General features: G+C 46.1%; 1 protein-coding gene across 1 annotated transcript in view; it reads right to left on the minus strand.

Annotated features, from left to right (window-relative positions):
- Gpatch1 (G-patch domain containing 1) overlaps positions 1–11,151 on the minus strand; it is a 32,312-nt gene extending 21,161 nt beyond the window's left edge. The window contains exons 1-3 of the mRNA XM_090321880.1: positions 11,066–11,151; positions 1,628–1,762; positions 239–324 (exon numbers count right to left, since the gene is read on the minus strand). Coding sequence (XP_090178006.1) covers positions 239–324; positions 1,628–1,762; positions 11,066–11,138 — 294 coding nt within the window. The 5' untranslated portion in view covers positions 11,139–11,151. The remainder of the gene's footprint in view (positions 1–238; positions 325–1,627; positions 1,763–11,065) is intronic.
- Positions 11,152–14,074: the final 2,923 nt, after the last annotated feature.

Consider the following 14,074-nt stretch of genomic DNA (forward strand, 5'->3'; position numbering starts at 1 on the left):
TTGCCTACACAGGAGCATAAGAAATGATTGTCAGGAAGTGGCATTGTGGCTCAAGGGGTAGAGCTGAAGAGCTCAGGAACAACATCCAAACCCAGAGTTCAAGTCCACAACAGACAAAACAAAAACCAACAAAACCCCCCCACAAATTGTTAGAAATCTTCCCAAAATCACTGGTTTTGAAATCATAATAGCCAATGGTATGCCAGAAAAAAAAAAAATCCAAGTTTTACGTATCTACCTCTTCATCCATAAAATCTTCAGGACCAAGGACAGACTTGTCTGCTCTGTTCTGTCTTGAAGACACGAAGGTTGAGGGCGTCCATCCTAGAAAGGAAGTGGTTCCGAACTTTACAATCTTACATGGCATTCTGGTTTCTAACTAAGCCATTAAGCAACAATGCTGGGACTCAGCTGCTGCCCATCTTGCTGTGTGGTGGACATCACTACACATCAGCTCACACTAGTCCCATCCTCACAGCACCCACAGCTCAGTGGACACCCAGAGGTTTTCTCTCAACTCAGAAACAAGGTGGGCAGAAATGGTGGCTCACCCTTAGCTACTTGAGAGGCTGTGATGTAAGAATTAAGGTTCAAAGCCATCTCCAGCAGACAAACTGGACTCCTCTCTCTACCAAAAAGTGGAAAATGGAGAGGTGTTTCCAGCAGCACAGTGAAAAAGGCTTAGAAACTCTCATCACATAACGTATATGGAGATGAACTCCAAAAAACAGGAACAATTTTTTTTTTCTTTGTCACTTCTGTCTTGTTTGTTCATTTATGTCTTTTGGGGGACAAGGAGAGGCACAGTAGACACTATGATGAAAGTCAAGTCTACAACCTTTGGGTGGAAATAGGGAAAAAACAGACAGGGAAAGAGGTGACATTGTTCAAAAAAGAAATATACTTATTAACTGATTTATGTGGCTGGAATCCTTCTATACATCACTGATTTATGTGGCTGGAATCCTTCTATACATCACATTAAATTTTTGTGAAAGCCATGAAAGAAGTTCAAGGTCTTGAATTTAAACCCCAGTACCAACACACACACACACACACACACACACACACACACACACACACACACACACACACACTTGCTTTATAAAGACACCCTCCCACCCCCACATACACAGGTTTCTATCAATGGAACAATGAACAAATCAAGTCTAGAAATACTCCAAGCCTTGAAAGATTACATATCACAATATGTTTAGAACTTCTCAAAAAAGGCAGGGCAGGCCTGAGAGTATGGCCTAGTGGTTGAGTGTTTGCCTAGCATGCACAAAGCCCTGGGTTCAATTCCTTGGTATCACATACATAGAAAAATCTGGAAGTGGTGCTATGGCTCAAGTGGTAGAGTGCTACAACACAGAGAGGCTCAGCGACAGAGCCTAGGCCCCGAGTTCAAGCCTGAGGACTGGGGTGGGGAAAAAAAAGCTGTAGTGGCTCCCATCTGTAATCCTAGCCACTAAGGCTGAGATCTGAGGATCAAGGTTCAAATCCAACCCAGGCAGGCCCCAGGCATGGGGCGGCGGGGGAGGGGGGGTGTGAAGCTGAGAGGAGATGGAATCTTATTTCAGCCATTTGCTCTGGCAGTAGACAATTGCTACTGGGAAAATCTTACCTTCTTTTGAACCAACAGTATTGAAGTAGCCAGCAGAGAAGCCACCACTAAAGGCTCCATGGAACCGTTTGTACCTTCCTTTTTCATCTCTCACGGTCTGGTCCTGGAGAGGGATGGGTTTCTTTGGCCTTTCCCCTGGAAATAAAATAAACAAGTATTTTTGCTATTCTTTTAAAAACACTAACAAAGCTCAACACTCATAGCTTTCACTTGTGATCCTACCTACTTGATCCTCAGATCTCAACCTCATGGCACTTGAAGCTAGCCCAGGTAGACTCATCTGTGAGACTCTGATGTCCAATTAACCAGCAAAGTGGAGCTGTAGCTCAAGTAGTAAAGCGCCAGCCTTAAGCACACAGAGGCCAGTCCCTGAGTTCAAGCCCCATAATTGACCCTCTACCCCCGCAAAAAATCAAGAAGGCAAGAGAAGAAGGAAACTGCAAACAAAAGCCAAGTTGTAATATCCCAGCCATTTGGGGGAACCCCCAGCAATAGTCACCAGCACTTAGTGAACCCGATCTAGGAGTCATTTTAACAGCAGTGCAGTGGCTTCCTTCAGGATGACAGGGAGCAGCACCGACCTTCACTGCGGCTGAGCTCTGAGAACCACACGCAGGCGGTAGTCACCTTATGATGTCATCTCAGGACGCCCAGTCAACAATCACAAGGATGAAACCAAACACAGGTGGTCGAGCAGGTTAAGCATTTTTACGAAAATAGTTTGGCAGCTAAGCCTGCTAGGTTATTACAGCCCAACTCCTTTGTAAATATCAAATCATTGATAGCAAAGCTATAGTGACTCAAGGTTTCCACAAAAATGAAGACTCTTGTCAATTGTGATTCTCCTGTTTCCTCTCACATTTTTCCTTTCCTCTATGCTGCATCATTTTCCAAAAATGACTGGTTCCTTTGTTTTTTGGGTTGGTGGGCCAAGATTCATCTTCTGTAACTTCTTCCAGCTGACTCAGGGGTGTTGACTCTCTATAGCCAGAAACCTATCGCCTTAGCCTATTTTTGCTAATCATTGCTTTTAAAACTTTACATTTCAGCTTTTTCATTTGAAGCCTTGAAGTACTAGACATACCCATCACCTTAGGATCAGCTATTTTAAAATAGGCAAATTTTCCCCCAGGTTGAGTAACTCTTACAGAACCTTTGAACTCAAGTGACAGCTTTTCCTTAATGTAAGAAATACATTAAAAAAAAATTACAAGCACCATTCACTGAATGGGCAAGGGAACTAAAGAGAGACTTATCAGAAGAAGAGATTAAAATGGCAGAAAGGCATATGAGAAAATGGTCATCATCTATGGTCATAAAGGAAATGCAAATAAAAACAACCCTAAGATACCACCTTACCCCAACAAGAATGGCCAAGATTTTGAACTCAGAAAATGACAGTTGCTGGTGGGGTTGTGGAGAAAAAGGAACCCTACTACACTGCTGGTGGGAATGCAGACTAGTTCAGCCACTCTGGAAAGCAGTGTGGAGGTTTCTTAAAGAACTGAAAATAGACCTTCCCTACAATCCCGCCATACCACTTCTGGGCATCTATCCCGAACATCATGATCCAAGATATTATAAGGACACCTGCTCAGCTATGTTCATCTCTGCACTATTCACAATATCCAGGCAATGGAAACAATCCAGATGCCCTACTGCAGATGAATGGATACAGAAAATGTGGTATATATACACGATGGAATTCTACATAGCCAGCAGACAAGATAAAATAATGGCATTCGCAGGGAAGTGGATGAATCTAGAGCAAATCATGTTGAGTGAGGCAAGTCAAGCTCTAAGGAGCAAAAGGCGCATGGTATCCTTAATATGTGGCTATTAAATCCAAAGACTACAAGAGCGAGGACTCAATAACTGCATAACCAATGCTATGGACACGATAATGGAAATAAACATAACTATATAGACATAAAAGCCTGTGATTCTATAGACATGTTTTATTTCATAAATATTTTTCTATGACATACAAACCCTTAGCCTAATTTTGATTAAGTTCTAAATACTAAGTCCCAGTGATTATAGAGATTCCCTTCTTGAACATTTGTTAAACTTGTCATTTAAAATATGATGTAAAAATCAATGTTAATGAATTCTTTTTTTAAATATTTTTTATTGTAATTAATGAAAGGGTTACATGATATTTGCCAGATAGAAGGTGCATTAATTCACATACATTGCACAATAAATTCTTTAATAAAAAATTACAAGCACCATCATTGTACCAAAAATTCCAGACTGACATATGCTCTTAAAATACATTTAATTACAAAATAATATTAAGACCAAATTACATCACAGAAACCTCTATAATCCTCTTTTAAAGATTCCTAAACCTTAACCCTCTTTGAAAGCTTCCTAAGGGCAATTTTATCCACATCAGATTTCCAGCGTCAGTCTGCAAGAAAAAGAGTATGAAGTGGGTCTCCTCGGCCGCTCTGACTGTAATACCCCAGACATTTTGGGGGGCCCCGAGCAATAATCACCAGCACTCAGTGAACTGAGCTGAGTCAGTTTGATGGTATGGCAGCGACTACCCTCCCCCTTCGGGCTGATAGAGCAGCCTGGATCTGCAGTGGGGCTGAGCTTTTAAAGGGAGTCCTGATCACCAGGAAAACACCACACTTGGTCAAACAGTGGAGTTTGGCCTAGTGGTTAAAGTGCTTGCCTAGCATGCATGAAGACCCGGGTTCGATTCCTTGGTACCACATACATAGAAAAAAGCCGGAAATGGTGCTGAGGCTCTCCTACCACGTGTGGACTCCTAGGGCCTGTTCCTTTCTCCAAGTGGTTTTAGATGGACAAAGTTTGATAAGGCCTCCACATGAAATTTCTAATACTTGAAGGACTGACCCCACCCTGTTTTCCCAGGTGCATAGACACCAGGCGAGCCGCTGAAGTGTAGACTGCCTGACCCCAGCAGGACAATCTAAGCTTAGCTGTAAACATTCCATCTTGGGCCCAGCTCAAAAGCCCTACATGTCCCTTCACCTAGTGACTTTCATTAGCCCTTACCAACTTGCTTAGACCTTGTAGAAATCCAATTCCTGTTTCCAGCTTAGATGCACAGAAGGCTGTGTCACTGCCCTATCTCAATTAGCAGTCCTCACCTGTGGAAGATCAAGTCCAGCCTATTTCCTTCTTTTTTCCATTTTCTTAATACTTCACCTCAGATTTTAGCCAAAGGAAATAAATCCCAAATTCCCCCATGCCTTTTTTAAGCTGGGATAACCTTTTTTTTTTTTTGACTTTTTTTTACTAAGAATTTATTAACATTGATTTTTACATCCTATTTCATATGACGTGTTTAACAAACAAACATTCAAGAAGGGAATCTCTATATATAATCACTGGCACTTAGATTTTAGAACATAATTAAATGATTTTTTACAGTGTAAACAGCTTTATGCTTTAAATTATCAGATCTCACTTTGCAAAAAAAGATCCTTAAAAGTCTTTTAAAACGGATGTTTTTCAGGCTTCAACTCACTTTTTTGCCAATCCTGGGGCTTGAACTCAGGGCCTGGGCCCTGTCCTTGGATTTTCCCCAAGGCTAGAGCTCTACCACTTGAGACACAGCACCATTTCTGGCTTTTTCTATGTTATGTGGTATCGAGGAATCAAATCTTTGTGCATGCGCTAGGCAAACACTCTACCACTAGGTCAAACTCCCGGCCCCTCACTTACTTTTTTTTTGAGGTTCAAGCCCATAGTTTTGTCAGATTAGTGACATGAGCCACAAATGTTGGCCCATTGTCAGGCCCAACTACCTGTGGGGAGATCAAACCTAGACACTATCTCCTGCAACAGCTTAACATCTGGGTGCTCTCTCTTAATTGGGTCAGCCTCCAACCAACCTGGGAAGTTATCTACAAACACAAGCTAATACCTGTATCCGTATTTCTCTAGCTCTACCTTAGTGATATCTACTTCCCAGAATTCTCCAGGCCAAAGTGCCATGAGCTGACTCCTGAAACAGATTTAGAGGTTACTCACTGGCAGCTGACACACCTAGAGACAATACTATGCACAAGATTTTTCAGGTAGGGAATAAAGTAGGCCTGTGACAACAATTGGTAAGTTTTCCCCATCAGCGTGTTTGGATTTGCTTGTTGCACAAGTTTTCCTAATGCTAGAGGAATTAAAATTCTCGGGTCTTCTAATGTCTTCCAACCTGAAGTATTTAGAAGTATTTATTTTTTCCACCTGTAAGTCCTCATCTAAGTAAGCAGGCTTTTGGGGAATTGTAGAAGAGGGGTCATGACTAAAGCATCCATAGGCTTTACCTCTCCTTTTCCTGCCAGTCTGTTTTGTCAGTAGCCCCTTTTCCCCTTTCCTCCAGGGAATCATTCTTTTTGTGGCACAAGCAAAGTATAAGGGCCATCTTTCGGGGGAGCCAGACTGTATCAGACATTGCCAAGATCTCTTCCACATTGTTTCCCTACCCTTTCTTTGTATAAGACCTCAGGGATTGGGGCTGGGAGTTTGGCCTAGTGGTAAAGTGCTTGCCTAGCATGCACAAAGACTGGGGTTCGATTCCTCGGTACCATAGACAGAAAAAAGGCAGAAGTGGTACTGAGGCTCAAGTGGTAGAGCTCTAGCCTTTAGAAAGTCTAAGGACAGTGCTCAGGCCCTGAGCTCAAACCCAGGACTTCCCCCCACCCCCCAAAAAAAAGACCTCAGGTACATGAGCTGCCACATGAGTGGCAAAAGCATATCTGCTATCCATGTAGAAGTTTATAGTTTTTCCTTCTGCCTACCTTGCAGCTTTAGGGCAATCAGTTCTGCTTTCTGGGCAGATGCGTTTCTACTGAAGGGCCTAGAATCAGTTCTCAAGGAATTCAAGCCCTGAGCCAGCACCCCTTTAGCTATCCCCTTTGCTCAGAGAAGGAAAGCTGGAAAAGTTTTTGCAAATTGGGTAGGGCCAAGGCAGGTGCCAATACCAGGGCTGCTTTAATGAGTCAAAGGCCTGTTGTTGCTCTTCTACAATTTAGGAATATCTCTTCCAGGTCCTCTCCAATTCCAATACGAAGGCTTAGCTACTTTGGCAAATCCTAAAGGGGGAGATATCTTTAGAATGGCTTCAATTCTTTTGGACAAATTTTCCTGTCCTTCCTTCAACTCATAGCCCAGGTAAGTAGCCCGGTACACAAAGTTGGTTTTTTAGCTGATACCTTGTTATTGAGTAAAGAAAATAGATTCAAGGAGTTAAAGCCTGGATTTTTTTCAGAAAAAAAGGAGTAAGTCATCCTTGAGGTTCCCGTGTTTCTGAGGAACTGGGGGATCTGGTTCCAGTGACCAGGATCCCCGAAGATGAACCTAGGAACTGCATAGAGAAGGGCAGATTAAAGGAACCCTTGTCAAGTTTACATTGAACTCCTGCCATTCAAGCTCAAAGAGAGCCCAGAGATGGCCCAGGAGCAGCTGCTACTACCGAAATCAGAAAAACATTCAAGCATTACCAGGGGTAGAGACTGATGTCAATTGATCCATGTTGTCCCATTGGTGAATGGAAACAGCTGCGCACAGACAAGGAACAAACAAGTGGCCACACAGACAAGCCTCAGGTGGGACTCAAACCCACCCAAAGTCAGCACTTACCTATCCTGGCCCAGTTCAGGTTCAATTCAGGTTCATTTTCTGCACAGGACACAAAATACGAACCAGTCTGTTTCAACTGGTGCCAACCCCGTGCCAACCTGTTTCAGTTGGTTCATACTAGATGGGGTGATGGATCACTACCACTTGTGGTCAAGGTGTACAGCTGCGCCCAGCTCACCTAGAAACCCATCCAAGGCCGGCACACACCGGCCTGTTTCAGCTAGTACACAGAACCCAAGGCGCTCACCAATCTGTTTCAACCAGTGCCCAGGACACAAGACTTACCAGTCAGTACACAAAACGCTCGCCTCCAGAGGATTTTACAGACTTCTGCTTAACGTTGACCACAGGAAGTAGCCTGCCAGGAAAAGCTACCACCTTCTCCAGGGCTGAGAGGAGTTTCTTAGAGGCCACCCCCTTTGAAAGGTTGGGCTCACCCATCCCAGGCTTCTCAAAATCAAGGCCTGAGGCTGGCATCTCGCTGGGGCCTCCATATGTAATATCCCAACAATTTGTGGGGTCCCTGAACCCTCCAGCAATAAAGTCAGTGAACCGAGCTAGGAGACAGTCTAATAGCAGAGCAGCAGCTACTCTCCATCTTCGGGCTGATAAAGCGCAGTCCCAACCTCCACTGGGCCTGAGCTTTTAAAGGTAAACACCACACGCACAGGTGGCAGTGACTTCGTGACGTCACATGATGATACCCATAGTGAAGAACCATGAGGACGAAGCCACTCATAGGTAATGGAGCAAGATAAGCATTTTTTACAAAAACAAAAACAATTTGGCAGGACAAGGAGTTTGGCCTAGTGGTAGAGTTCTTAGCACGCATGAAGTCCTGGGTTTGATTCCTCAGTACCACATACATAGAAAAAGTCGGAAGTGGTGCTGCAGCTCAAGTGGGAAAGCATTAGCCTTGAGCAAAACATGTCCAAGGACATAGGGCCCAGGCCTGAAGTTCAAGCCCCAGGACTGGCAAAAAAAAAAAAAAACAACCCAAAAGAACAACAACAAAAAAATTTGGCAAAATTGGACATGGTGGCTCAAGCCTGTAATCCTAACTACTCAGGAGGCTAAGATCTGAAGATCTCGGTTCAAAGCCAGCCCATGAAACTCTTATCACCAATTAACCACCAGAAAACCAGAAGTGGTGTTGTTGCTCAAGTCACACAACTGACAAAAAATAAAATAAAATAAAAATAAATAGGCAGCTAAGCCTGCCAGGTTATAATACTAATGAGTTTTCACTTGCAGCTTGGGATGTTTTTTAGTTCATTCCTGGCCAAGGAAACCAACAGCAGGGTGATCAAGGGTTGTATTTGAAGACTGGGAGATTTGAGGTCAAATTCTCCTCCTCTACTACTTACTTTTGTGGTCTTGGGCAAATTACTTTTTGGTTGGTTGTGGGACTTGAAGTCTGGATCTAGGTGCTGTTCCTGTGCTCTTTAGCTCAAGGCTACCGCCCTACCACTTGACCAAGGAGCACCACTTCCTTGGTCAAATTTACTTAATCTCTCAAAGCCTCAGCCTCCAAAATTGCAACTTTAGGATATAATGGATCCCATTCTTTAGTATTTATTTTTTTCCAGCCCTGGGGCTTGAAATCAGGGCCTGAGCGCTGACTGTCCTTGGGCTTTCTCAAGGCTAGTGCTCTGCCACTTGAGTCTCAGCATCACTTCCAGCTTTTTCTATGTATGTGGTACTGAGGAATCAAACCCTGGTCTTTGTGCATGCTAGGCAAGCACTTTACCACTAGGCTAAATTCCTGGCCCTGGATCTCATTTTTGAAAGATTTTCAGCCTGGCTTAGAAATACAGTACACACATTCCATTTCTGCCAGTGTGCCTGGCATGAATGCTCAGGTAAGGCAGGATTTCTCAGCTTCAGGGGAAGTTTGTGCTGAATAATTCCTTGTTGTGAGATATGCTGAGGGCCAGAAGATCAGAGCACTGCTGATCTATAACACTAGATGCCTGGAGCATAACCCTCCCCCCTCCCACCCAAGCCTGATAATCAAAGATGTCTGCAGACATTGCAAGGTGTCACTAGCTGAGAAGACAGGGCTAAAAAAAAGAGGGTGGATTCTGCCAGTACAATACTAGTCTTGCCATTGTCTAAGTACTCTTGATCTAGAAGGAGATCTACAGACACCTCAGTGTGACAGGTGGCTGTAAATGATGAAGGCCAACCACTCCCCACAGGGCACCTGAGGGGATGGCACCATCTCCTAACCACACAGCTGGGAAAAAAAAAAATCACGAGAAGAGGTGGCATTTTAGCCAGGCCCTGTTGTAATTACTGCTACTAATAACTAATTTTTTCCTTATCAGGGATGTGATAAATTATATCATGAAGGTACTCATTTAGTACCTTCCCTGAAATCCACAGTTAATAAGCACAAAGAAAAATCAGATCTCAACCCTGCTCCAGGATTGATACCCACAGTATCCCTTACTTACTCACTGATCAAATGTTTACTGAAGCCAAATGCCAAAAGCTCATGCCTGTAATACTAACTACTCAGGAGCCTGAAATTTGAGACTCCCAGTTCAAATCCAGCCTGGGAAGACATTCTTAAGATGCTTATCTCCCACTTCGGCCTAGTGGTAGAGTGCTTGCCTAGCATGCACAACGATCCGGGTTCGACTCCGTGGTACCACATACATAGAAAAAATCCAGAAGTGGTGCTGTGGCTCAAGTGGTAGAGTTCTAGCCTTGAGGAAAAAAAAAAAAAAACCTCAAGGACAGTGCTCAGGCCCTAAGCCCAATCTCAGGATGGCAAAAAAAAAAAAGAAGGGGCGGGGAGTTTGGCCTAGTGGTAGAGTGCTTGCCTAGCATGCACAAAGGCCCGGGTTCGATTCCTCGGTACCACCTACATACAAAAAAGCCGGAGTGGTGCTGAGGCTCAAGTGGTAGAGCTCTAGCCTTGAGAAAGTCCAAGGACAGTGCTCAGGCCCTGAGCTCAAGCCCAGGACTGGCCAAAAAAAAAAAGAAAATTCAAGCCACAGATGATGAGCCTTCAGCAACAAAGTTCAGGGAGAGTGCCCAGGCCCTGTGTTCAAACCCCAGGACCAGCAAAATAAATACAAAACAACACATCCCAGGACCATCATGTATGACTACGTGTGTGTGTGTGTGTGTGTGTGTGTGTGTGTGTCCTTTAGTGTAAGATCCAATCCCAAACAATCTGAACCAGGAGACAGGCTAGCTTGAGCTCAAAGCCAGCCTCCTCATTATGCCAGGGCACAGCCCGCTTGACCCCTGAGACATCTACCATTCTTTCTGATACCATCTATTCCACCCTTGCCAGTCCTGCTTGTCCCTCAATTTGCTCAACTACCCCTCCCTGGACTCTGTCCCTCTCCCCCCTCCTCCATCTTTGCAAAGCAACTTTTTTTTTTTTTTTTGGACAGGCTTTTGATCTACCCCTTGAGCCACAGCTTCACCCCTGAGCTTTACGATTGTTCTGGGGGTGCTTCATTGGAGGTTAAGAGGCTCACAGACGTTCCTGCCCAGGCTGGTTTCGAACCACGATCCTCAGCTCTCAGCCTCCTGAATAGCCGGGAGTAGAGGCGTGAGCTTGGCTCCAGAGCAATCTCTTTCCCCCTTCGGGTCAAGTTTGAGTGCAAATTGTCCTCTGCTGGGGGACGAGGCGGGGTGGGGGTGTCCTGGGGAAGAACCCGCGGACCACCCCCGGCTCGACACAACCACCATTTTTCCGGGTCTCTGATTCCCCAACCTCTGCAACACTCAGCAACCCCGGGACAGCAGCTGCTGTGTTCCCAGCCCTGGCCTCCGCCCTCCAGCCCCTGCCCGCACCTTCTTCCAGCGGTTCCAGGCCCGTGCCATAGCTGACTAGGTCTTCCTCGCTGTCGCTGCCCAGAGCCGCCATCCTGGTCTCTTCCGGGCCCCGCCCCTTCGCTACGGGGGCCGACGGCGGCCAAAAGTCGTCGCCGCTTTTCATCTCCGCGAACCCAAAGGAGGCTTTAAGGCTTCGTGGGTTTGGCTTAAGTGTCTCCCCTGCCTCAAAGTTTTGGAAGTGGATTCAGGCTGGAAGTACTTCGGAGGATTTTGCACCCGAAGCATCACTTTTCCTCTTTCTTTCCTTTCTTTTCCTTTCCTTTCTTCTCCACTTTTTCTTTTTCTTTTTTTTTTTTTTTTTTTTTTTTTTTTGGTGCTGGTTCTAGCTACAGCTTAGGTGGGCCCGGAGCTTTATTTTTCTTACTTTATTTTCTCATGGCTAGTGCTCTGTCATTTGATCCACAGCTCTACTTCTGGCTTTTTCTGGGTAATTGGAGACAAGAGTTCCATATATTGGGGCCAGGAGTTTGGCCTAGTGGTTAAAGTGCTTGCCTAGCATGCATGAAGACCCGGGTTCGATTCCTCGGTACCACATACATAGAAAAAAAAAAAAAGCCAGAAGTGGTGCTGAGGCTCAAGTGGTAGAGCTCTAGCCTTGAGAAAGTCCAAGGACAGTGCTCAGGCCCTGAGCTCAAGCCCAGGACTGGCAAAAAAAAAAAAAAAAGAGTTCCATATAGACTTTCCTGCCGAGAGTGGCTGGCCTCGAACTTGGCATCCCCTGCTCTCATCCTTACAGAATGCTAGAATTCCCAGCTTCTGCATATTCTTAGAATTAATAGCCCTTTCGGAAAGCATCTTTTCTAGGAAAGTTTTACCGACTAACGTAGGGATGAAATACACTTTTTAATTCATTTGTTTTAAATATTGACTTAGTTATTACCGTTGTATTATAAAATATTCAAACAACCCTAATACACTTAAAAAAAAAAGGTACAGAAACGTTTGGCTTGAAAGCACGTAGTGTGGGCTGCAGCCTCTTACAGAGCCTGACAAATCCAACAGCACCCAGGAGTCCCCTGGGGGAGGGGACAGGTACCTGCGGGCCCGAGGCGGGAAGGGGCGTGGCCTCTCGAGTCAGGGCCTCCAGGCTGGGGCAAACTGCTCAGATGTTCTCCCCACTGGGACCTAGGTGTAGTTGGATGGAGCGGGGACTGGCACGAACCCTGGGTCTAGAGCCTTGGCCCTCTCTCTCTTTTCTCCTAAACTAAGCACATCCCCATCTCACAATTAAGGCTTTGGTTTATTTTGTGTGTGTGGGGGGGGGTCATGGGGCTTGAACTCTGGGCCTGGGTGCTGTCCCTGAGCTCTTCAGCTCAAGGCTACCCGCTCTATACTTTGAGCCACAGCACCACTTCCGCTTTTCTAGTGATTAATTGGAGATAAGAGTCTCACGGTTTTGAGTTCCCTGGGCTGACTTTGAACCTCAGATCTCAGCCTCCTGAGTAGTTAGGATTACAGGCGTGAGCCACCGCACCTGGCTGTTTTTTTTTTTTGTTTTTTGTTTTTTTTTTGCCAGTCCTGGGTTTTGATCTCAGGGCCTGAACACTGTCCGTGGGCTTTCTCAAGGCTAGAGCTCTACCATTTGAGCCACAGCACCACTTCCAGCCTTTTCTATGTATGTGGTACCAAGGAGTCGAACCCGGATCTTTGTGCCTGCTAGGCAACCACGCTACTACTAGGCCAAACTCCCAGCCGTTTTTTTTTTGTTGTTGTTGTTGTTTGTTTTTGTTTTTGTTTTTTGAGTGCGGGTACTGGAGCTTGAACTCAATGTCTGGGTGCTTGTCTTTGAGCTTTTCTCCTCAAAGCTGGTGCTCTAGGGCTGGGAATGTGGCTTAGTGGTAGAGCCTGGATTCCATTTCTCAGTACCACAAACACAGAAAAAGCCGGAAGTGGCTCTATGGTTCGAGCAAAAGGAGCTCAAGGACAGTGCCCTGCCCGGGCCTTGAGTTCAAGCCCCAGGACTGGCAAAACCAAACCAAACAAACCAACAAACAACAAAAACAACTGGTGCTCTACCCGTTGTCCTGCAACTCTACTTCTGACTCTGCTGATTTATTGGAGAGAAGAGTCTCACAGGCTTTCTTGCCCAGGCTGGTTTCAAACCTTGATCCTTGCTCCTTAGATCTCAAGCCTCCTGATTACGGGTGTAAGCAAGCTATCCGCGCCTACCTCCACCAAATTCCGCCCCCCACCCCCGTAACCTTGACCAGCATGGAAAAAAAAATCACAAGATCTCATTTTTCAGGAGTTTCCAGGAGTCCCCCAGGCACAAAACCGGTCCCCAGGTTCCTGCAGGAGGAGGGGGCCCCTCCTCCAACACCCCAACGCCCCCGTCAGATCGGCCTAACCCCAGCTTCGAAAGTCAACCAGCCAGCCAGGAAAGTCAGCTCGCTGGCTCAGGTCCCACGGTCCCCTCCAGCGGGAAGCTTTTCCTGACTGGCAGATCCAGTGTTTGGTGGCTCCGGACCTGTCCGTCGGGACAGATCCTGGTCTCCATGGCATCCATGCTTCTGGAGCGGGAGTTGTTGATTGTACTGCGCCCAACGTCACCGTGGCTCCCGCAGGGCTAAGACACCAACCACCCAGTTCCTAGGTTCAGAGAGGAGAGGGAGACCGCCGGCCGCCCGCCCCAGATGCCCCAGCAGCCGGGGGCAGGCGGAGAAAGGCTTTGCTTAGAACCCACCAAGAATTCGAAGACAGGGCGGGGCTCCAGGGATTGGCTCGGAACCGTAATGTGGGCGTGTCCTAAACAAATAGACGTGCCCGAAGGGGCGGGGCCTCAGCTGGAGGGGCGGGGCTCCGAGTTAAAGCAAGTTTCGGGGGTGGAGCTGGTTTAGGGGCTGAGCTTCAGAATCCCTAGACTTCGCGTAGAAGGGGCTGAGGGCGTGGCCACGGAAGGTGGGACTGGGTTCCAGGCAGCTCCACCTGAGACAGCGACCGAGACTTCAGTGGGTCCAGCTGAGCTCC

This window comes from Megascapheus bottae, chromosome 31 (genome assembly GCF_031878675.1).
Source record: "Megascapheus bottae isolate mThoBot1 chromosome 31, mThoBot2.hap1, whole genome shotgun sequence".
Lineage (NCBI taxonomy): Eukaryota > Metazoa > Chordata > Mammalia > Rodentia > Geomyidae > Megascapheus > Megascapheus bottae.